This window comes from Hyalella azteca, unplaced genomic scaffold (assembly GCF_000764305.2).
Source record: "Hyalella azteca isolate HAZT.00-mixed unplaced genomic scaffold, Hazt_2.0.2 contig3348, whole genome shotgun sequence".
NCBI classification, from domain to species: domain Eukaryota; kingdom Metazoa; phylum Arthropoda; class Malacostraca; order Amphipoda; family Hyalellidae; genus Hyalella; species Hyalella azteca.
Window position 1 is genome coordinate 232,892 of NW_025933599.1, and position 23,094 is coordinate 255,985.

At 41.2% G+C, this 23,094-nt stretch overlaps 1 protein-coding gene across 1 annotated transcript; it reads left to right on the forward strand.

Moving 5' to 3' along the window:
• The first annotated feature begins 1,026 nt into the window (after nt 1-1,026).
• Nucleotides 1,027-22,587, forward strand: LOC108668671 (serine-rich adhesin for platelets). The gene is made up of 14 exons (XM_047879560.1): nt 1,027-1,106; nt 5,411-5,490; nt 6,459-9,005; nt 10,162-10,743; nt 11,367-11,517; nt 11,954-12,518; nt 13,630-13,761; nt 14,471-14,654; nt 15,695-15,848; nt 16,837-16,972; nt 18,381-18,920; nt 19,608-19,903; nt 20,047-20,206; nt 21,206-22,587. Exons 2-14 carry the CDS (start codon nt 5,433-5,435, stop codon nt 21,257-21,259), a joined length of 5,559 nt encoding a protein of 1,852 aa, XP_047735516.1. The 5' UTR covers nt 1,027-1,106; nt 5,411-5,432; the 3' UTR covers nt 21,260-22,587.
• The last annotated feature ends 507 nt before the right edge of the window (nt 22,588-23,094 follow it).

The window sequence follows — 23,094 nt, forward strand, 5'->3', positions numbered from 1 at the left end:
GTCAACCATGGCTGTCCTGTCAACCATGGCTGTCCTGTCAACCATGGCTGTCCTGTCAACCATGGCTGTCCTGTCAACCATGGCTGTCCTGTCAACCATGGCTGTCCTGTCAACTATGGCTGTCCTGTCAACCATGTATGTCCTGTCAACCATGGCAACAGTCCCACGGAGCCTGGGATCCTAATGACCTTGGTGGCGCGGCTCAAGGTCGTGGGAATAACTGATAAATTTTCCCTTAGCTCTGGAGATGACACTTGCGATTTAATAATTTCATAATTATGAATTAATTCCCAATAAAAGTAATTCAAAATAAAAATTAATTCATAATTCTTCATAAAAATGAATATATCTTCAAACGTACCAGTCCTTCATAATTCTTGATTAATGTTCTAATCCATTCATGTGCTAAATGATTTAAATTTAATAATATTTTAAGCATCGTAATCATCAAATTTACTATAGTATATTTGTTATCAACTTTTTTTATTTATTATCATTAAAAGACGTTATTTCGTACATTGAGTCCATTTAAATATCGAGCAAACAGTATCTTAATTTTCAGGAAACCTTGAAAAACTTATTAGGTGCAGCAAAATTAATTTAAATTAACATTTTACCCAATTTAAAGTAGCATTCTAATCATCAAATACGACTAAAATTAAACGCTATAACTTGAACGAAAATTAGAATAACTCAACGCAACTCAAGTAATAATAATTAAATAATTTAATATTCATATTTTGCTAGCTGCAGTAATCGAATAATATTAATAGTAAGTATATATTATTATTAGTAATATATAATATATATTAATAATTATAATGTAGTACCTATAGTATATAATATATAGTAATAGTATATTAATAATAGTAATATAAGAATAATATTTAAACATTAAAATATTCATCTATTGATAGCTGTCGTGATCAAATATGGGTTAATGCAATTCACGTATGGATTTATTTATCGAGTAACTCGCTTGACTGGCGCGCGTTAGTGCAATTTAAGGTCAGTGCGCTTAGCGCTGCGGTGAAGTGAGGATGTGCGTCGCTCCTCGTTCGTGTCTCCCCAGCATTCCACAACAGTTATGCTTCGCTTCACGCACGGTGCGTTGCTGATGACTGCACGCACTCTTATTCGTGGTGCGTGAGACGTTATTCATCTGCGTGGCTGCACGCACTCTTATTCGTGGTGCGTGAGACGTTATTTATCTGCGTGACTGTACTCACTCTTATTCGTGGTGCGTGAGACTTTATTTATCTGCGTGACTGTGCTCATTCTTATTCGTGGTGCGTGAGACGTTATTTATCTGCGTGACTGTACTCACTCTTATTCGTGGTGCGTGAGACTTTATTTATCTGCGTGACTGTGCTCATTCTTATTCGTGGTGCGTGAGACGTTATTTATCTGCGTGGCTGTACTCACTCTTATTCGTGGTGCGTGAGATGTTATTCAGTTATCTGTGCATGGCGTTCTTATACCTTGATAAGTAAATGCGTGAAAATATTATTGACATTTTTATTCGTAAAACATTTGTGAGTGTACATGTGAAACTCGGGCTAATGTACGTACACATAAATAGGTCATTCATTTTGGTACGACTTGAAAATTCGTAAATGGCATTCGATCATCCGTTCGTTAGTGCGTTATTTCGTACATGTATGTATGTTCGTTGGCGTTTGTTCATTCGTGCATCGTTCGTTTGTTTGCAACGCGTTCGTGCCGATGTCGTGTCAGGGCAGTGACTGTGCGCATTAGTTGCATTGGCGGTGACAGTTTAAATTGACAGTCCATACAGACCATACAGACTACGTAGACCATACACACTACATAGACCATACAGACTAAGTAGACCATACAGACTACCCGTAGACCATACACACTACATAGACCATACAGACTGAGTAGACCATAATGACTACGTAGACCATACAGACTATGTAGACCATACAGACTTATCTGCACACACAAAACAACCTTGCAGACCATACGGTCTCCACAGACCAAACAGTCCTCAAAAACCTCACAGGCCACACAATCCACACACACAACACAGACAACACAGCCCACACAGACAACACAGCCCAGGCGACGTGAATATTTTAGTTCACACAGACCACACAGACAACACAGCCCAGGCGACGTGAATATTTTAGTCTAGTCGGCGGTCAATACACCGTGAGTCACGAGCCTCACATGCGCTTGATGTTACTCACAAAACTGTAGGTTATTTACTCACCAAACTGTGAGTTATTTACTCACAAAACTGTAGGTTATTTACTCACAAAACTGTAGGTTATTTACTCACAAAACTGTAGGTTATTTACTCACAAAACTGTAGGTTATTTACTCATCAATTGCAGCAATGGTAGCAAGTGTCCGGGTCTACGGATGATTGCAGCAATGGTAGCAAGTGTCCGGGTCTACGGATGATTGCAGCAATGGTAGCAAGTGTCCGGGTCTACGGATGATTGCAGCAATGGTAGCAAGTGTCCGGGTCTACGGATGATTGCAGCAATGGTAGCAAGTGTCCGGGTCTACGGATGATTGCAGAAAGATTCATCCGGGTTTCCGCTTCTGACGACATTCCGCACTTTCTCTTCTTCTTTCTGTGCGTAGGGGGAGACTCTTGGCCTTCCTTCTGTGCGTTCCTGACACTTGAATGTATATAGGGCGTTCCCGTTATAAGGCGTTTAAAGCAGTCGGCGGTAAAGACGATTAATTGAACCCTCGACTTCTCGGACGAACAAGTTTCCATATGTTTTCCTGTCATGGGCTGTAACGCAATAGTCAGTAACGCAGTGACCGGTAACTGAACAGTAACTCGGCAGTAAAGCTCCTTTCACACTGGGCAGTAAATACCGCCAGCGTCCGACGGTATTTACCACCGAACCTTAGCGAACATACAAAAGGTGCACTGCTGTTCACACAAGACGGCTTTTACCGCGGCGTAGAATTTGACGCCTGACGCCCGCGTGTGTACTTCTAAAGCTACGGCGGTAGATTTGCCGCGACAGTTTAGTTAGCAATATTCAATGTAATCTTTCACACCAGGCGGTTTTTGACGCCCCATCCTCGCAGACAGTGGGGCCGTATTTTAGGTGCATAATAAACAGCACTGCAAGACTGATTATAGATTATAGACTGATGGTGCTATATCAGTCTATAATCTATAATCATATAGATTATAGACTGATGGTGCTATAAGGCAGTATAAGGACAGTAACCGCCCAGTAAAAGGGCAGTAACCGCCCAGTTACAGGACAGTAACCGCCCAGTTACAGGACAGTAACCGCCCAGTTACAGTAACCGCCCAGTTACAGGACAGTAACCGCCCAGTTACAGGACAGTAACCGCCCAGTTACAGGACAGTAACCGCCCAGTTACAGGACAGTAACCGCCCAGCTAGTAAAAGGACAGTAACCGCCCAGTTACAGGACAGTAACCGCCAGTAACAGGGCAGTAACGCGACTCATCACCCCGTATCGCGTTGCCGTTCACTCCTCAATTGACGGTCTAAGATTACGCATCTGCGCGTAAGCCGACGCTCCTGCGGGCGTTAGTGTTGCTAGGGACTAATGGATGACCTTTACCATTACCTTCATGGTAGCACCAACCCTGAGTAACTAATGGACGAGCCTTCACCATTACCTTAATGGCAACACCAACCCTGGATAACCCTAATTTAACACCTCCTTTTATAAACACTAATTAAATATACTATAAAAGACGCTAATAGTAAACATTTTTAATAACGCTAATGACAATCACTTTTATAAACACAGCTAATGGAATACCCTTTCAAATAACCCCTAGTCGAAAGCCCTCTTTAAATAACGTTAATGGAAAGCCATCATTAAGTAACCCCAAAGGAACGCTGTCCTGGAATAATTTTAATGGAACGTCTTCGAGATCTTTTAAACAACGTTAATGGAATACCTTTTACAAGACGCTAATTAACACATTATTTGAACCATCAAGTAACGCATGAAATACCATAAAGTAACGCATGCATCACTTACAAGTAACGCATACATCACTATAAAGTAACGCGTTATTAATGTTCTCCCATGGAAAGCAATGGGAACTTTCGCACATGTCGACATCAGAGGCTGGGAAAGTAAGGATAACTTTCTTTCGATGGGATAAGACTTTCCCTCGGGATATTATTATTTACATAATATAACGGCTGTTATCTTATGTGTAATATTAGCATCAATATTAAATAGCCGCAGCATCACTGTCTCAATATTAGCATTGATATTATTCATGAATTCTGTTAATGGCAACTATTTAATTTAAAAAAATTAACCATTCAAATCCGTTTCCTTTTCATCGCACTATCGCGTATCATTTTTTTCGCTCGTTTAACTCAGTGGCGTTGAATTAACTTTAGACATTTACATTTTATTTTATTTTAGACATTTATGCTAGAAATTTTTCTTAGACAGTTACGCAAAACATTTTTGTTAGACCTTTACGTTAGAAATTTACGTTAAACATTTTTGTTATACATTTACGTTTAACATTTACGTTTTACAATTTTGTTTCATATTCACGTTTAACATTTTTGTTGGACATTTACGTTTCACATTTTTGTTAGACATTTACGGTTAAATTTTTTTTAGACGTTTACGTTAAACATTTTTGTTAGACGTTTACGCTACACAATAAGTTACATTTTTACGCTGCAAAATCACTTCAAGTCTTCACTCTACAACGTCAACGTACTCCCAAACTGCCGGGCCTGTTGAACGCAACGCACGTTGAATGCGACGTCACTTTCCCTCTTACGTCAACCCCATCATTTCCTCCCCTCCCTTCCCCCTCCAGTATTCTGGACGGTGTGTGTGGTATTCTGGACGGTGTGTGGTATTCTGGACGGTGTGTGGTATTCTGGACGATGTGTGTTGTATTCTGGACGATGTGTATGGTATTCTGGACGGTATTCTTATGTCAATACGGATGTGAAAGTGTAAATTCTGGATCATGATGATATTTGCACAGAGAAATATGTGTGTGTCTGGATGACGATCTTATAGACAAGTCAACCGCGTGCAAATAGTGATACACTTTCTTAAGTCACTTCTCCATATGTGGGTCATAATGAAATGTTACTGGGCCTTTAATTTCTGCTATAACTCACGAATGAGTAATCCAGGAGCTTTATTAAAGGGCCAATAACAGCTCAATTCATTATCTTATTCAATGAAGAATTTTCTGAGATCAAATTTTCTTCAACTTCCTTAAAATTTATTATTTATTATTAATTTACTAAAATTTAGTAATAATTTCCTTCTACTTCCTTAAAATTTATTATGTATTAATCATTTATAATTAATTTATTAAAATTTAGTATTAATTTTCGTCAACTTCCTTGAAATTTACATTATTTTCTAATTTCCTTCAGATGAGCGCAGACTAAAGTAAACATGTCCCCGAGCGCCACAACCATCCTACTGCTAGCCGCGGTCACGTCTATGTTGGCCGGTAAGTCAATGGCTGTTCATTATTATTCGTAGACGCATTGTTATTTTTGAGTATATACAGTCATCCAAGTTACCTTAACTTATCGTATTTACGATTAGGATAGTGTTTTTTTATCTATTTAAGTTTATCGAAGTAAATTATGAATTGATTGCATAGCGTGATAGAATTTAAAATGAAATTTATTTAAATATTAAATGAAATATCGTCCAAAAATGAAATAACGATTTTAAAATGAAATTTCTCCTGTATAAAAAGAAATATCGTTAACCCTAAATGTGGTGGCATGCATTTATTAAGAAAATTACGAGTGTGGAAATTGTAAGAAAATTTTTCTATTTGTACTGTTATAAGTTGAAATTTTGCCGTGAATTCACATTTCTTAAAAAAACTTTTTAGTTCGCACGATGGTGTAGTTTCGTCAATTGATAATTACATTCTAAAGCATGATTGTGATTTTAATGGAATGATTTAGCATGTAATTGTGCATTTGTTTCTGATTGCTTTTTTCGACTGCTTGTTAAGCTTTAATAAGTTTCTGCTCGATTTGTGTTTTGTATCGTATAAAATTATTTGTGACTTTGATTACTATATTCTTGACTTTTATTGACAGAAGAATTTTATGAATACTGCGTTATTCCCAGAGGTGGGCAGTAGCGCGCTACATGTAGCGGCCGCTACCAGCGGCCGCTACATTTCCAGTAGCGGTAGCGGGAGCGACGCTACATTTAAGCAATTGTAGCGGTAGCGGTAGCGGCCACTACATTTCAAAGTAGCGCTGCCCAGCTCTGCTTATTCCTGCCATGACGACGAAGTTGTTACTCGAGTCACTTACTAAAATTCCAGCTGCATTCGAAACGTTTCATCAATTGTGTTATAAAATCATAGCTGACGTCAACCTCTGAATGAGTAACCAAGATTTTCGCCCGATGGAAAAGAATGTGTTTATTTAATGATGACTTGCCTTGCAGGTGTGACTTGCCAACTGGACTCAACCCGACCGACTGAGAACGTCCGACAAACCGACATACCTAGCGTATCTGTAATATTTTCCTCGCTATTACCGTCATTGCGGTTAAATGAAACCACATCTGCAGGTTCGTTGCCAAACCTAACTACCGCTACGCCAATTCAAACAGAAGAAGCCAGTCATACTCTGTCCGTGAAAGACCCAGAAGAATCTAGTAATTCTACTGGGAATCACGTGATGGATGTCACATTATCTACAATTACGGAAAAAGACACTACGGAAACGCCAGCAACAGAAGATTCCGATTTTCGGCCATCTCCGTTGTTTCGTTCGTCCACTGACGAATTTCAGCCTCGTTCTGGCTTAGCCAGCGATTACGATTACATAAATGATTTTGGGGAGCGGATCTTGACAAATGCCGCAACGTCTGATTCCGGTCCTCGTCCAGGTACTCTTCCTTCTCTGTACCTCAGGGATCAACCGGAGGATCTAACTCCGTTTGAGGATGTCAGTGGTGGCCTTCCACTCCATCCTTCTGATTCTTCCTCAGTAGACTGGTATCCTAACTGGCCTTCAGATTTGGTCACCACACCAGTTCCTGGTCATCGAGTTATTAGGAGCAGGACTTCTTCTCAAGCTGGTACTGCAGTATTCAGGTTCCCTGATGCCACCAGCTTTGAGTCTCCAATGGAAAAAGAACCGATAACGCAATATTTCTTTGACCTAAGTGATGCCGCGTCTCATTCATCCAATATTCCTGGTCCTCTTCACGACCGAACTGTCACTCGAACTATTACTCCAAGCTTCGTGTTCCCAACAGCACTTCCTACAGCAGTTCCTTCAGCAGCTCCAACTCTAGATTTCGTTGGAGGTGGATTACTAAATTTACAGTCGAGCGTCCGAGCGGCTGAAGAAACCTCATCCTTCCCTTCGATCACTCCAACACCTAACTTAGAACTGTCAACTGGAAAACAGATTCAGCAAATTTTTTCTAGTGCTTTCTTCCCGGGTGCTTTACCAACAGCTTTACACTCTGTACCGTCATCAAATAATGGCATCAACAGCCTACCAGAAAATACCAACCAACCATTGAATGCACCTCATAATGCTGCTTCTATTCCAACAACATTTGAGTCGACTGGACCAAAATCTACTCCTGCTTACAGCCTTGCGTCTGACACTGACTTCGTTTTTCCTTCTAGTACTCATTCTTTCGGAACTGGAGTTAGGAGCTCAGGTGGGCCACTATTTATCGTACCAGGTGTTAGCGTGAACGAAGTTGACGCTACCCACGCTACAAATTCGGTACCATCTGATTCAGGTCCTGCCACACATTTTGCATCCACACATGTAGTTAGCGCGCCCACACGCTCTCGTACTAGCTTCTCTAGAGATAAAAATTCTTCAAAAACTCGCGTTACACCGGGAGAAACCAGAATACCCTTGTGGATGTTACTTTCAAAGACGGACGAAGCGTCTGTATCGCATACTGTGACTGACTTCCCGCCTGACCTGGAGGCCGATTTCCCTGTTGGTATTCTTTCCAACCATGTGCCTCTTCATCCAGCAGTTATTTTGACCACCGACTTAGTAACGCCGCTAACAATGACCGATATTTTGTCCACATCCGTTCCATCTCAAAATTCATTCACACGACATCCCACCTTGACAAGCATCGACCCCTCCATCGCTATCGACGATACCATCCATCCTACCCACACTGTTATTTCCTCATTATCTCCTACTGTTATTCATCCAGTTCTTCAACCTTCCATTGTTTCTTCTTCTGTGCCATTCGCCTCAGATATTCATGTTCCAATCGCGCACGAGACGCCTGACCTGAGTGGAGGATTTGTTAGCCAAAACTTTGTACCAGACGTGACACGAGAATCTACCGCAACCCTCTCAGGTGGGTTCACGCCTTTACTCATCGATAACCCGACCTTTGTGTTCAGTGACTCTAACCCTAAGGATAAAAGCACCTCGTTTGTATCAAGCACTGATTCTGTTATTGTAACTGCTTCCTTGCACGATAGCTTTGCACCTTCAGCACCCACTATTGTTACGTCGCTCTCGTCGCACCATTCACATTCGCCTCACGAAAATGAGCTTGTTTCAGCCTTGCTACATAATGTACCAGAAACAATAGTCCGTAAAGACCCTTTTCTGTCACCCACGTCAGTGGTGTCTTCAAGTGAACCATCCACGAATTTCGGGAGCGAATTCACTTTCCGGTTGACCACCCCCCAAGTGTCAACACGTCACCACCCATCATCGACTAGAGACTCTTCATCGGTGGTTCTTGGCATCACTCCAAAGTCCTCTGGATCTTCGGGTATTGACGAAGATCTTAGAAGAACCACTCCTTTTCCTACTCGATTTAGTGTTGAATATAATTTCGCTAATACTGTTAACGCCACGACGGAGTCTAACTTGCTGGCTGGAGAAGGCATCACCTACAGGAAGCAACCTACCACCTACGTCTATCCTGAAGAGTTCCTCGTTACTAGTAAATTTACTAGTGCCGAGTCTAGCTTCCCAGTTACTGGTATGAACTATAAACTTAGACTACATTAATTTCATCATTGATTTACGAATATAATTGATATATTTCAAGTATTTTCCATTATTGAGTATTAAGCAATCTGATACAAAATTTTTCGTTAAAAATAATACAATTGCACTGAATCTTTACTTAAGTATAATTTTATGCATTACGTAATTTGAAAGGATCATTCTTCTCTACTATAAATACTACTTCAATAAACTACAAATTTGGAGGTTTTAATGTGATTATATTAAAAAAAGTTTCAATCAGTCTGGTGAACCAAGTGAACCAAGAAATAGAAAGCATAAAATAGACCGTAAAATCTTCATGTAAATAACATTGCACTTCTTTTCTAATGTTCAGAGCAGCAGGATTTTCTATTCGTCTAAGAAATCTTATTGATCAAAGTTCATGCGAGAATTGCGATGCATGATAAATATTTTGGATAATCCTCAATTTAAAAACTAATCGAATAAATTTATTAAACTTGTATAAATATGATGAAATGATTTAGAAAGTATCATTTGAATCACTCACAAATCATGACCTAATATTGATAGTTCGTGTAGGTGATGATGATGGCTCGTGTAGGTAATGTTGACGTCTCATGTACGTAATGTTTGAGGTCTGAATTGTGTACATACAAACGTGTGCGTATAATTGTGTACCTTTAAACGTGTACATACACAAATTGCTACGTGTAGCATGTGCTTTTCTGTAATTTTTACCCTGCACAAACGTATTTAAATGCACCCACTATAGTTATTAGCAGATAATTGTTTATAATATCAAATTCAGCATGCATTTTGCTGTGAATTAGCCACGCAACGCCAATACGTTCTTATTTTTGTTTAATTACTTAAATTAAATCTGGCGTTGAATTGCTGCCTCATAAATTATATGCGTTATATCGTAAATTATTTACAACATGAATTAATATATTATCTTCGACTGTGCCGAATAGACATAGACTTTGCTGCTTCATCTTTCAGCGTATAAAGAAAATGAATTAATATTTGTAAATATTAATATTATAATATTAATATAATATTATAATAGATATATCTTTCAGTGTCGTGGACTATCTGAATAGACACCCCCTGAATAGACATAGACTTTGCTGCTTTATCTTTTATAATTTAAATTTTATCTGCAGGCGCCGGCGGCCACGACGAATTTTCCGTGTCAGCTGAGAACACGTCTTTGGAACCACCTTTCGCGACCACCATTATACCTTATGAAGATACCACCACCACTACCACCACCACCACTACCACTACTACCAAATCCACCACTACCACCGAATCCACCACTAAATCCACTACCACAACCACATCTGAAAATGACGTAAACACCACACCAGAAAACGACCAGGAAACCAGCAGCAGCAGCAGCATCAGTACCATCGTAGAAACCACTCCAGGAGGTTTCTACGATGTAGAACTAGGACCAAAGTATTCTACTTCTACTACATCATCTCCTCCTACGTCTAGTATTTCTACCGCATCTACGTCAACTACTTCGACTTCTACATCCACAATTCCTTCTACTTCTTTAAAAACCTCGACTGATAGCCCTACTTCCGAAAAACCTGCTACTTCTACATCTTCTTCTACTTCTACATCTTCTTCTACTTCTACCACATCTTCTACTTCTTCTTCCACTTCTTCTCCTACTTATACATCCACATATTCTACTTCTACCTCAGAAATCGGGGTTTCTACTGAAAATAGTTCAGGTGAGTTCAAATTGAATGTTTTCTTCGAAATTACTCCGCTTTTTTATACCGAATATCAGTTTTTAAAATTTTTGAAAATGAAAATCGAAATTTTTCGTATATAGATGTTAATTAAGTAGCTTCGCTCAAGCAGATAACTGGAATTTTTTTCACTACAGCAGTTGACAAATAATAAATTAGAATATGATTAAACATCATAATTCTCACTATATAAGCTAATAGATGTTATAAATAACTAGTAAGACAGCAATAAATGGAATTGATCATGAATGATGATGAATGAACAGTCTTAAATTAATAGATAACTTTGATTAAATAATTTACTAAATTATATCCGTGAGCTTGAATAAATTGCTTGCTGCTAATAGATAATAGTTGATTATTCAATAATAGTAAATAATAATAATATATATTATTATAAAAACAATGTTATAATAAATTTTGTAATTAATATAAAAAATAAAGAAATCGATAAATACTTCATTATTTAATATTAATAAATAAAAATAATGATAATAACAATAACAATAATAATAACCACTGGATTCGATATAAATAAAATTCACGGCGTAACTCTCCCCCCAAAATAAAATTCACGCCCTAATCCTCCCCCTCCCCCACAGCTGCCCACACCCCCCCTGGGGGGCAGGACGCTGCAGGCCCCCACCTCCGCCTGTTGGTTGCCATGACGACCGCAGAGTTCTGCAGACAGAGACAGAGCTTAGCTCTGCTGCTCAGGCTCTGGCTGCAGAGCAGTCTCAGCCACGACACATCGTATGTTGGCTATTATATACCGTGTTGAAATAGGCTTGTTTGTTGAAATGGGTTTATTTATTGTTGAAATATTTTAATTCTGTGTTGATATAGGCTTATTCTTTGTTGATACAGGCTTTTTTTTGTTGAAATAGGCTGATTTTTTGTTGAAATATGGCTGATTCTTATTCTGAAAAGGCTGCTTTTTCGCGGTTATAGTCTGATTTTCTAAATAGGCTGATATTTATTTATTAGGCAGATTTTTACAACGAATAGACCAATTGCCAGTTGAATAACGCTACCTGCTTGTTGAAATAGCGTTGCAACTTTTATTATGTTTACTCTTGGTTTAATATTAATCAACAGGTTCGTTAAATTTTTGCATAATTTTATTGAATTTGTGCATAATTTAACAATTTAAATTTAAGTAATTAAACTTTGATTCAATTTGTTTCAGCATCATCGGCAGCGCCGACATTCATTTCTTCGGTGAACCGAACTGCGTCTATGAAAATCCAACCTCTCTCGACCTCAACCGGTTACCCGACAACAATTTCAACCCAAACCCAGACTACGGTTCCAACATCAACCACATTCCAGCGGATGATTTCAACCCGGATCCCTTATCCACAAACTTGTTTTCCCCGACTCCGGATTCCGCAATTCCGGATGAAGCACCAAAAGCATTACGTCTTACCGGCACAAACCTAAACCTCGGAGAAAACAACGCTTCATATGCGGATTTCAACCCGGATCCTGTATCCACAAATTTATTTTCCCCGACTCCGGCGTCCGTAATTCCGGATGAAGCACCACAAGCGTTACGTCTTACCGGCACAAACCTAAACCTCGGAGAAAACAACGCTTCATATGCGGATGATAAACTTGATGTAGTTGATAAAACCAACTCGTATTTCTACGTGACCAGAAATAAGGAATACGACAGGAAACTAACCGAACAATTCCCGCTTTTCCCGAAGACCAAAAACCTTCCCGTTGAGCTGCAAGCCCTCGCCCAGACTGTGAGTTGTATAGGAATATCCTATTTTCCTATATAAATAATAAATATATTACTATATAATAAATATATTCCTATATAAATAATATTCCTATTTAAATAAAATATATAAGAATATCCTATATAGGAATATCCTATCCTCATCCAAATGTATGGGAAATATTGTACCAATAGTGACTCAGTTGCCCTATATTCCTATATAATTAATAAATATATTCCTATATAAATAAGATATATATGAATATCCTATACAGGAATAACCACTCAGAAGAATGTATGGGACATTTTGTCTCAATAGTGACTCAGTTACTGGGTGTATCACTGATACTTATTTTTTTTTGTCAAACTGAGTCAAGATGACCCACATATGAGCAAAGGTACATCGCTATTTGGGCAACATTTCAAAAATAAAATTTGTGAATAGAAAATTATGAATATGAATAGAAAAATATGAATATGAATGTGTGCTTGGCACATATTTCTATTCGGAACGTAATAACGTTATTATGTACCGACTTCATATTTCTATAAATTTTTATCGCTTTGTCGTTTCTGTTTCAGTATTTTTTTATGGATCGGTCATTGTCGATTTTGTTATTTATTTGCTCTTGAGCTTGTGAATAAAACTATCCAGATTCTTGGGAACAACGATAGTTGATTAGGCTTCCACACAAAGCTTACTATGGCCAAAAACAATTAGCATAGTATTAACTAATATATTTAAATAAATAATACTAATATTTAATACCCATTTCTCAATTAGACTAATTTCATGAACCTGCCTTACCCTCGTAGGTGCTGTCCTCTGCCCTCTTGCTCCTTTATAGGAATTAATTCAAGCTTTACCCTCACAAAAATAAGTGCTACCCTTGCTACTCTTGCTCCTCAATTTAAATTAATCAACAAACCACCATTACCCTCGTAGGTGCTGCCATCTGCCTCTTTTATATAAATAAGTTCATTAATAAGTCCAAACTTTTAAATATACGTCCACTAATGAGTCAGCACCCTTTACCCTCGCAGGAGCTGGAGCTGGTCCTACTCCTACCCTCAGCTGCCCTCGATACTCTTACTCTTTAATTAAATTAATCAATAAACCAGCCTTACCCTCTCAGGTGCTGGAGCTGGAGCTGGTGCTACCCTCAGCTGCCCTCGTGACGACCGAGGGTCTGGGTGCCGCGGGTATCGCCGGCATCATAATTTGCGCGCTGCTCGTCGTCGCGTCAGGGGCCGCCGGCGTCGCTTTCGTGAGTTACATTTTTGAGGGAACTTTTCGATTTTACTTAAAATCTTTAAAATTTTTACATGTGGAGTATTTCTACATCTAAATAATTTTTAAATCTCAAGGATTTTTGCATCTCAGTGATTTTTTACATCTCAATTATTTTTACATCTCAATAATTTTTTTATTTTACTTATTTACTTATTTTACTTAAATTTTACAATTTTTACACGTAGAGTATTTTTACATCTCAATGATTTTTACATTGGAAATCTCATAGTATTTATGGTTGTGACTGAGTACCGGTATTGCTCTTATTTTTGCCTGCCATTTGTTAATGTAGATAACTCCACGATGCAGTTGAGTGGCAGAGACAGTTAGTCTAATTATATCTACTTTATTCTACCCGAATAACCCATTGAAATCTACCCTGGTAGATGATGAACCCACACAAATATGTAGCTGGGACACTTGATCTACTTCATCCCACTCAAAATCTACCGAAATAGCCTCAGTGCCTCTGACATTTGTTCTACTTGTACCCACACAATTCTACCGAAATAACCTTCCAAATCTACCCTGGTAGATGATGCACCGACGCAAGCGTGCGGCTGGGACACTTGATCTACTTCATCCCACTCAAAATCTACCTAAATATTCACATTCCTATGACATTTTGTCTACTTGTACCCTCACAATTCTACCAAAATAACCTGTCAAATCTACCGTGGTAGATGATGCACCGACGCAAGCGTGCGGCAGAGAACTACTACGGCAAGCGCTGTACGCCGGTCTCGATGGATGCGTATAGCGTAGACAGCGTCTCTGTCTACCATTCCTTCCGGCGCAAGAGCAAGAGGAATAGATCTACCCACTCAGTCAAGTCATACCTCAACCAGGGCTTCGAAGATCCAGTCAGTAAACTGAGGCAATCTCAGTCCATTATGTGGAGAAAAACTCGTATAAACTCTGTCAGTAAACTTAGGCAATCTCAGTCCCTTATGCGTAGAAAAACTCGTATAAACTCAGTCAGTAAACTTAAGCAATCTCAGTCCATTATGCGTAGAAAACTGAGGCAATCTCAGTCCATTATATGTAGAAAACTTGAAAAATCTCAGTCCATTATATGTTGAAAACTTGGACAATCTCAGTCCATTATACAGTATGTAGAAAACTTGGACAATCTCAGCCCATTATATGTAGAAAACTTAGACAATCTCAGTCTATTATATGTAGAAAACTTGGACAACCTCAGTCCATTATATGTATGTAGAAAACTGAGGCAATCTCAATCAGTGAACGTAGAAAACTTATATCATCTACAATTGAAAATTATTATTACTACTGTAGATGTAAAGAGATAACGCTGCTGGCTGAATTCGATCCACTACGAGAGTTTATTATACCTGTAGATGTAGAAAATGTATGGTAAAGGTAGAATTGGACGATAGGTCGTAGAATGGAGATAGGCATATGAATTAGGAAACTTGCTGATTACGAGTTAATCACTAATTAGTAGGTAATGCAATTCAACTTAGCAATGTTTGGTAGCAAGTTGATGCCACATACCATTATAGTTATTTATAAGGTTCTGATAATAAGCATAATAATGAAAAATTATATCGTTCAAATTTCTTTAATTAATATAAATAAGCAGGATATTGTGTAATATTTGTAACAAAAACGCTATACCAACCCAGTAGTACCATGTTATGAAAGACAGGTCAAAAATGATTATGAAAAATATATAAAATGAAAAAATATATATAAATATTCATATCTATGAAATGAACAATTTATTTCCTTTTTTTAATAAATAAAAGTAATAGTTGCTGCTATCACAAGCTACTCATATAGGTCAAAAATGACTATGAAAAAAATATAAAATAGAAAATATATATAAATAAATATAAATATATAAAAATAAATTATTTTATTTAAATGAAAAAATATTCAAGTTGCCGCTATCAAAAGCCCCTCCCGCCCCCTGGACTTCGCACAGCTCACACACTTTGTCTCCGACATGGACGGCGTCCACGCTGAGTTTACGTCCATACCCGTCACGTCCCCAGACTACGACGAGCTCCCGCCCAACGTCCAGGACAAGAACAGGTCCTCCTTAGCATTGTTATCATTGTTATCATTGTTATTATGAGTCAGAGTAATTACCTATAGGTCAACGTCCAGGACAAGAACAGGTGCTGCGCATCTTTGTTATCGTTGTTATTATGAGTCAGAGTAATTCCCTATAGGTCGACGTCCAGGACAAGAACAGGTGCTGATTTGCATTGTTATCGTTGTCATCATTGCTTTAATCGTTATCATTATTATCGTTATTATCATTGTTATGACGAGTTAAAGCAATGCCCTATTGGCCAACGTCGAGGACAAGAACAGGTGCTACTTATCATTGTTCATTGTTTCCATTGTTATTATTGTTGTGATGAGTTAAAGTAATTCCCTATTGGCCACCGTCCGGGACTCGAATAGGTCAGAGGATACGCCATCAAAAATAGTTAAGAGTTTGCACTGCACGCTTTTAAAGCGAAACCTGCCAATCACAGGGAGAAAATCTGCCGCTACGTGTACTTAGGCCGCTACGTGTACTTAGGCCGCTGCGTGTACTGTTTATCATTATTGGGAGTAATTCCTGTATTAAGCTGGCAACAGCACCGAGATGAGCCATGGGTTTGAGCATCAGTAAGCGCGGTTCATTTCACGATGTCGATAGTGGACGGGGCATGATAGGCGTCGAATGTGGTGCAGCAGCATGGTCGTGGTAGGCGTTGAAAGTGGTGGATCAGCATGGTTAGGTTAGGTTAGGTTAGTTTAGGCTAGGTTAGGTTAGGTTCATTTCACGATGTCAATAGTGGGTGGGGCATGACCGGCGCCGAAGGTGATGCATCAGCATGGGCGTGGGTGGTGTACAAACGAACTGTAAGTGGAAATGTCAAAATATTGACAAAATATCAGCATCAGAGTGGCCACGGTAGGCGTTGAAGGTGATGCATCAGCATGGTCGTTGGTTGTGTAAAAATGAACTTTGTGTATATATAGATTAATGTTAAAATATTAACAAAATTGTATGGTTTCCCCGCAGATACGCTAACGTGATCCCACTGAACGAGACGCGGGTGTTGCTGCAGGGCTTCAAGGGCTGCCCGGACAAGCAGTACATCAACGCCAACTATGTTGCGGGGCCACATGGCGAGCCGCAGTACTACATAGCCATGCAGGTATGTGGCGGGGCCACATGGCGAGCCGCAGTACTACATAGCCATGCAGGTATGTGGCGTGGCCACATGGCGAGCCGCAGTACTACATAGCCATGCAGGTATGTGGCGGGGCCACATGGCGAGCCGCAGTACTACATAGCCATGCAGGTATGTGGCGGGGCCACATGGCGAGCCGCAGTACTACATAGCCATGCAGGTATGTGGCGGGGCCACATGGCGAGCCGCAGTACTACATAGCCATGCAGGTATGTGGCGGGGCCACATGGCGAGCCGCAGTACTACATAGCCATGCAGGTATGTGGCGGGGCCACATGGCGAGCCGCAGTACTACATAGCCATGCAGGTATGTGGCGGGGCCACATGGCGAGCCGCAGTACTACATAGCCATGCAGGTATGTGGCGGGGCCACATGGCGAGCCGCAGTACTACATAGCCATGCAGGTATGTGGCGGGGCCACATGGCGAGCCGCAGTACTACATAGCCATGCAGGTATGTGGCGGGGCCACATGGCGAGCCGCAGTACTACATAGCCATGCAGGTATGTGGCGGGGCCACATGGCGAGCCGCAGTACTACATAGCCATGCAGGTATGTGGCGGGGCCACATGGCGAGCCGCAGTACTACATAGCCATGCAGGTATGTGGCGGGGCCACATGGCGAGCCGCAGTACTACATAGCCATGCAGGTATGTGGCGGGGCCACATGGCGAGCCGCAGTACTACATAGCCATGCAGGTATGTGGCGGGGCCACATGGCGAGCCGCAGTACTACATAGCCATGCAGGTATGTGGCGGGGCCACATGGCGAGCCGCAGTACTACATAGCCATGCAGGTATGTGGCGGGGCCACATGGCGAGCCGCAGTACTACATAGCCATGCAGGTATGTGGCGGGGCCACATGGCGAGCCGCAGTACTACATAGCCATGCAGGTATGTGGCGGGGCCACATGGCGAGCCGCAGTACTACATAGCCATGCAGGTATGTGGCGGGGCCACATGGCGAGCCGCAGTACTACATAGCCATGCAGGTATGTGGCGGGGCCACATGGCGAGCCGCAGTACTACATAGCCATGCAGGTATGTGGCGGGGCCACATGGCGAGCCGCAGTACTACATAGCCATGCAGGTATGTGGCGGGGCCACATGGCGAGCCGCAGTACTACATAGCCATGCAGGTATGTGGCGGGGCCACATGGCGAGCCGCAGTACTACATAGCCATGCAGGTATGTGGCGGGGCCACATGGCGAGCCGCAGTACTACATAGCCATGCAGGTATGTGGCGGGGCCACATGGCGAGCCGCAGTACTACATAGCCATGCAGGTATGTGGNGGTACTTGGGGACTTGCAGGGTACTTGGGGACTTGCAGGGTACTTGGGGACTTGCTGGGTACTTGGGACTTGCTAGGTACTTGGGGACTTGATGGGTACTTGGGGACTTGCAGGGTACTTGGGGACTTGCAGGGTACTTGGGGCTTGCAGGGTACTTGGGGACTTGCTGGGTACTTGGGGATTTGGTGGGTACTTGGGGACTTGGTGGGTACTTGGGGACTTGCTGGGTACTTGGGACTTGCTGGGTCCTTGGGGACTTGCTGGGTACTTGGAGACTTGCTGGTACTTGGGGACTTGCTGGGTACTTGGGGACTTTATGGGTATTAGGGGACTTAGTGGGTACTTGGGACTTTGTGGGTACTTGGGACTTTGTGGGTACTCGGGGACTTTGTGGGTACTTGGGGACTTTGTGGGTACTTGTGGACTTTGTGGGTACCCGGGGACTTTGTGGGTACTCGGGGACTTTGTGGGTACTTGGGACTTTGTGGGTACTTGGGACTTTGTGGGTACTCGGGGACTTTGTGGGTACTTGGGGACTTTGTGGGTACTTGTGGACTTTGTGGGTACCCGGGGACTTTGTGGGTACTCGGGGACTTTGTGGGTACTAGGGGACTTTGTGGGTACTTGGGGTTAATGGTGGAGGGTACTTTAAAAGAAGGGGACTTAGTGCGGGGTGGTACTTGGGGCCTTGATGGTGTTTTTATGAGGTTAAGAGGTTTTCAAGAGGTTCTCAGTGTGTGTGATTTTAATAGGTTCTACCGCGGGGTAGAACCTATTACATTGATTTAGATGATGTCTTTTATTCAGTTCTCTTCACTCAATTAAGCTGTATAACTTCAACAGCAGCTCATAATTCAATTAACCTAGTGTTATGCATGTATAACCTTATACTATATGATCTTTTACTCGATATAGCCACATTACAATCTTATACCGTACTCGAAATAACCGATGTAGTGCAACATAGAACATTCTTCGATTTCGCTTGGTGGATGTCGCATGATCGACGTCGAAAGCGGTGCATCGGCATGACCATAAGCATTAAAATAATTCCAAGTATTTACCTTTTATAAGGGTGGATTTTTATGTCATGAATATTTGCCAAAGTAATGCCACAATTAAATTTATCATTACCCTCATCACCTCCCACACCCCGCAGGTCCTAATCACCTCCCGCCCCCCGCAGGTCCTAATCACCGCCCGCACCCTGCAGGTCCTAATCACCTCCCGCACCCCGCAGGTCCTAATCACCTCCCGCCCCCCGCAGGTCCACTAATCACCTCCCGCACCCCGCAGATCCTAATCACCCCCACACCCCGCAGGTCCTAATCACCTCCCACACCCCGCAGGTCCTAATCACCTCCCGCCCCCGCAGGTGACCCTGAGGTCCCGTGACATGCGGGACGGGTTCGTGGTGTCGAGCGTGGTGCTCAAGAACCTGGAGAACAACCTGACGCGGGAGCTCACCCACCTCTGGTACACGGGCTGGCCCGCCACGGGCGTGCCCCACGACGAGAAGCCCTTCATCGCCTTCATCGGGGCCGTGCGACGGGCCAAGAAGACGATGCGGGCCAAGGGCCCCATCATCGTGCACTGCAGGTAGGCCTTAGTGGGTCATGGCAAGTGGGTCATAGAGTCGTGGATGATGAGGGACTAGAGCTGGGGATGAGGGACTAAAGATAACCGTCCACCCGTCCACAGCCCTGTCAATACCCCGTCACTAACCGTCCACCCGTCCACAGCCCAGGCACGGGCCGGACGGGCACGTTCATCACCATCGACCGCTGCCTGCGTCAGTTCGAGGACGGGCGCACAGTGGACGTGCCAGGGACCGTGCACAGCGTACGGCGGCACAGGGCGGGCGCCGTGCAGACCAGCGACCAGTACGCCTTCATCTACAGGGTACGTCAACTTTATTTATAGATAATATTAATATACATATATTATACGGCTCATATAATATAATAATATGAGCCGTGCTTTATATTTAACCGTACTTTATAATGGGCCCCAGCTTCATCTACAGGGTACGTTTACTGCCTCTGTACTGGCGGCCATTGTTTTGTGATGGAACTCTTTATATTGACCCCAGTTTATAATGGGCCCCAGTTTATAATGGGTCCCAGTTTATAATGGGTCCCAGTTTATAATGGGTCCCAGTTTATAATGGGCCCCAGTTTATAATAGGCCCCAGTTTATAATGGGTCCCAGTTTCTAATGAGCCCCTGCTTCTAATGGCCTCCAGTTTATAATGGGCCCCAGTTTATAATTGGTCCCAGTTTCTAATGAGCCTCAGTTTCTAATAGCCTCCAGTTTATAATGGGCACCAGTTTATAATGGGCCACAATTTATAATGGGTCCCAGTTTATAATGGCTCCCAGCTTCATCTCTAGAGTACGTAAAGTTTATATAGGTATATTATATGATGCACTTTATAGTAAACCACTCTTTATAATGGGCCCACGTTTATAATGGGACCCCGTTGATACTGGGCCTCCGTTGATACTGGTCCCCAGTTCATAATAAGCCACGCTTTGTAATGAGCCCAAGTTCATAATGGGCCCAAGTTCATAATGGGCCCAAGTTCACAATGGGCCCAAGTTCATAATGGGCCCAAGTTCATAATGGGCCCAAGTTCATAATGAGCCCAAGTTCATAATTGGCCCTAGTTCATAATGGGCCGAACTTTATAATGAGCTCCAGTTTATAATACGTTATGCATGAAAGTATGTACACATTAATAATACCTATTTGAAGTAATACTCACAATATGTAGTGCTGAACAAGGGATTTGTTGAGTGTTGAAATGATAAAAAACTTGATTCAAATTTACTACGATTAAGTTCTGAAATTTGGAAATTTAATTCATGGTTATTTTTAATTGCCAATTTTTTTGTGCAGGTGGTGAACTTGTATGCTTCGAAATTGTCATCAGGAAGCCTAGACTCTTTATAGGTCTAGGGTATAGACTCTTCTAGAGGTCTAGGTGATAGGACTAGATGGTCTTACCTACAGGTATAGGCGACACGTCTAGTGGAAGATTGAGGTCTAGGTGATAGGATTAGCCCTAGATGATAGTTTTTTCATGTCTAGTGAAAGATTGAGGTCTAGGTGATAGGACTAGATAGTCTTTCCTACAGGTATAGGCTACACGTCTAGTGAAAGATTTCTTTACATGGCATGGCATAGACCTCGATAAGACTATCAATAATCAGGAATAAATGTAGGTAGACTATTATTTTTCTAGGCGTCATGCCTAGTTAATAGTGAACTTCTAGAAGCCTGGAAGCAGAAGGTTCAGTCACAAATCTAGAAGAAAGTCGGCTTTCTAGTGCAGCTAAAATACAGACTTTTTCTTTAAGACTTCATGGCAATGTGAAGAGATATTGTAAATAGGCTTGCAGTTACCACATATGCCTGTCTAGTTTTAGTTTAAATTAAATAAGTTAACCGTTACAATAATGCAACATTTAGAGTCTACTGAACGCTTCAAAAATTTATTTTTGAACTCAAAGTGCTTGAAATATGAAAAAACAGATTGGATTTGCTTTCATAAAAGTTATTTTCGTGAAATGTTTGCCTTCATTCTTAACTTCACTTACTTCACTACGTCAAGTTTGTATACGAATTTCAGTTTTCTTTCCTTTTAATTCCACTTGATTTCTAAAACTAGAATGTAATTCCAAATCTTCGACGATAACTCATTCCTCCATTTGTAACACACGTCGTCTTAAGTCTCGAATCTCACAATCAAACCAAAAATGACATGACCAATAGCTAAGCACTTTATCATTTTACTTGTATTTTCATTTGTATAAAATATAGGAATCTCTTAACTTTGTATCCGTTCAATTTATGACCGTTACGTAATTTTAACATAGGGAGGTTAGATGAAAGAGGTTGTTTTTCTTGTGAGATATTATGCATGCGACTGGTTCAACGTCAGAGCAATGGGGGTATTAGCTGTAAAATAATAATTTTTTTAAATATTAGTAGTTATTCAGTGTTTGACAATCGCTTCCGAATTTAGTTTCTGGCTTGAGCTTCTAGCTGATACTAGCTCGAGCTTGTTTACCGATTTAATCTTCTTTTAGAATAACGTGAATAGAATGTGAAGCATTGCATTACGGGGTATTAGCAGCAAAATAATAATTTTGTTTTTGCAAATATTTGCAGTTATTTAGTGTTTGACAATCTCTTCCGAATTCAGTTTCTGGCTTGAGCTTCTAGCTGATACTAGCTCGAGCTATTGTACTGATTTAATCATTTTTAGCGCATTTTCTCATTTATGGAAAAATGCCCCATTGTACTCGTCATGTCCGTCCGTCCGTCTGTCCGTAACTTCACGTTTTCATCGACGAGAAAATGCGCTCTGTTACTCCCTGTAGTGAGTCCTGAGTTATATTTTTTAGAATAACGTGAATATAATGTGCAGCATTACGACGGCATAAAGTCACAAAAGCAGTTGATTGCATGTAACTGTCGATGGTGTTTTGCCACAATACTGATGTTGATGCTTAAATCATATGGCGTTATCGCAATTTGATTGTTAGTGTCGACTTTAAATATAGAAATTTATGAGTGCCTGTAAACTATGGCAGCTTCACAAACGCTTCCCACAAACGAGGCAAGGCGTTTTAACGTTGAATTTACGCAAAGACTTAACGTTGTTTATACGTTATTCTGAGCGCATGGATTGCAAAAGATTTTGTTCATTAGGATGTAAAGTTTGTACATTTGGTGCTAATTGTTTCGCATCTTTGTTTCCATAAATGTTTTTCACAATCTTG